Below are 1,121 nucleotides of genomic sequence, written 5' to 3' on the forward strand. Positions count from 1 at the left end.
TTAAACAAGCATTTCAGATATTAGAAAAGAGCATTGGGTAAGAGGATTAACAAAGAAAGACTCGTCTCTCAGTGCTTTAGAGGCAAGGCTAAGTGCAGCCACATTACATTGTCTTCTAATGAAGGAGAAAGATACCTCCTGTAGAGCTTGAGTAAGGTTGATTACGTCCTGCAGCATGTTGGAAATTTCCAATGGGACTAACCCTCCTCGTAGAGCTGAGATAACCATTTTGGAGTCTCCTTCAAAAATCACTTGCTTGAAATTTTTAGACGCAGCTAACTGTAAAGCCTCTCTACATGCCAGACTTTCCAACACAAGAGGGTCTACAATCCCTTGATATCTTCTAAGAGACCAACCACATGGATTCCTAGTATGATCCATTGCTGTTAGAATCTAATTCAAATATATTTGATTTAGTCTTCACTTTTAAATTGTTACATTTCAAATTTTAAGTAGTAATATAATCTTAACTAATAGTTGAGATTTAGATGAGATTCTTATTTTATTTTGTTAGATCTAAGTGCTATATAAATAGCACATCAATTAAGATTGTCTATGAAGTTGTACAAATAGTTTTTTTCTATTCAATAAAAATATTCTTTATTCTTCTCTACTAATTTTTGTTGCAACAGTGGTATCAGAGTCTCAGTTATCCTATGGGCAAACCTTTGAGTCCTTGTGTAACAACTAGAAAAAAAAAATGATGGGATTTTGGCGTGTGACAGTGGGTTTCCACTGTCAGCCAGTTTTTTATTAAAAAAAAAAAAAAGTTCAAAAACGGGAGGAGGAACCCCCCCTCCCCCCCCCATTTTCCCTTCTCTCCTCTCCTCCCCTCTCTTCTTCTTCTTTCTTTCTTCGGTGACCGGCCGGCAACTTCCCAAGTGGCTCCCCACCCGGCCGGCGACCCTCCGGCGATGGCAAGAGCCACCAGAAACGGCGACAAAAGAGGGAGAAGAGAGAGAAAACACGCGCACAGTGGGCAGCGGCTTTCCAGTGCGATTCCGGCTTCATCCGACGTCCGATCGAGGCGATTTAGGTGGCGTTGGAAAACTTGTTCCGAGAGCTTTCTTTTGATACTAATTTTGCAGCAAATGGAGGTCGGATGAGTGAGATATGGAGGA

The 1,121-nt window shown here is 40.9% G+C and overlaps 1 protein-coding gene across 1 annotated transcript; it reads right to left on the reverse strand.

The window, feature by feature from the left end:
• Nucleotides 1–381, reverse strand: LOC131178411 (uncharacterized). The gene has a single exon (XM_058143368.1). It carries the CDS (start codon nt 379–381, stop codon nt 1–3), a length of 381 nt encoding a protein of 126 aa, XP_057999351.1.
• Between the last annotated feature and the right edge of the window lie 740 nt (nt 382–1,121).

Source organism: Hevea brasiliensis, chromosome 3 (assembly GCF_030052815.1).
Source record: "Hevea brasiliensis isolate MT/VB/25A 57/8 chromosome 3, ASM3005281v1, whole genome shotgun sequence".
In the NCBI taxonomy this organism is placed as follows: domain Eukaryota; kingdom Viridiplantae; phylum Streptophyta; class Magnoliopsida; order Malpighiales; family Euphorbiaceae; genus Hevea; species Hevea brasiliensis.

Coding starts and splice junctions, on each gene's coding strand:
- LOC131178411 (XM_058143368.1), bottom strand. CDS start 381: ATGGATCATACTAGGAATCCATGTGGTTGGTCTCTTAGAAGATATCAA.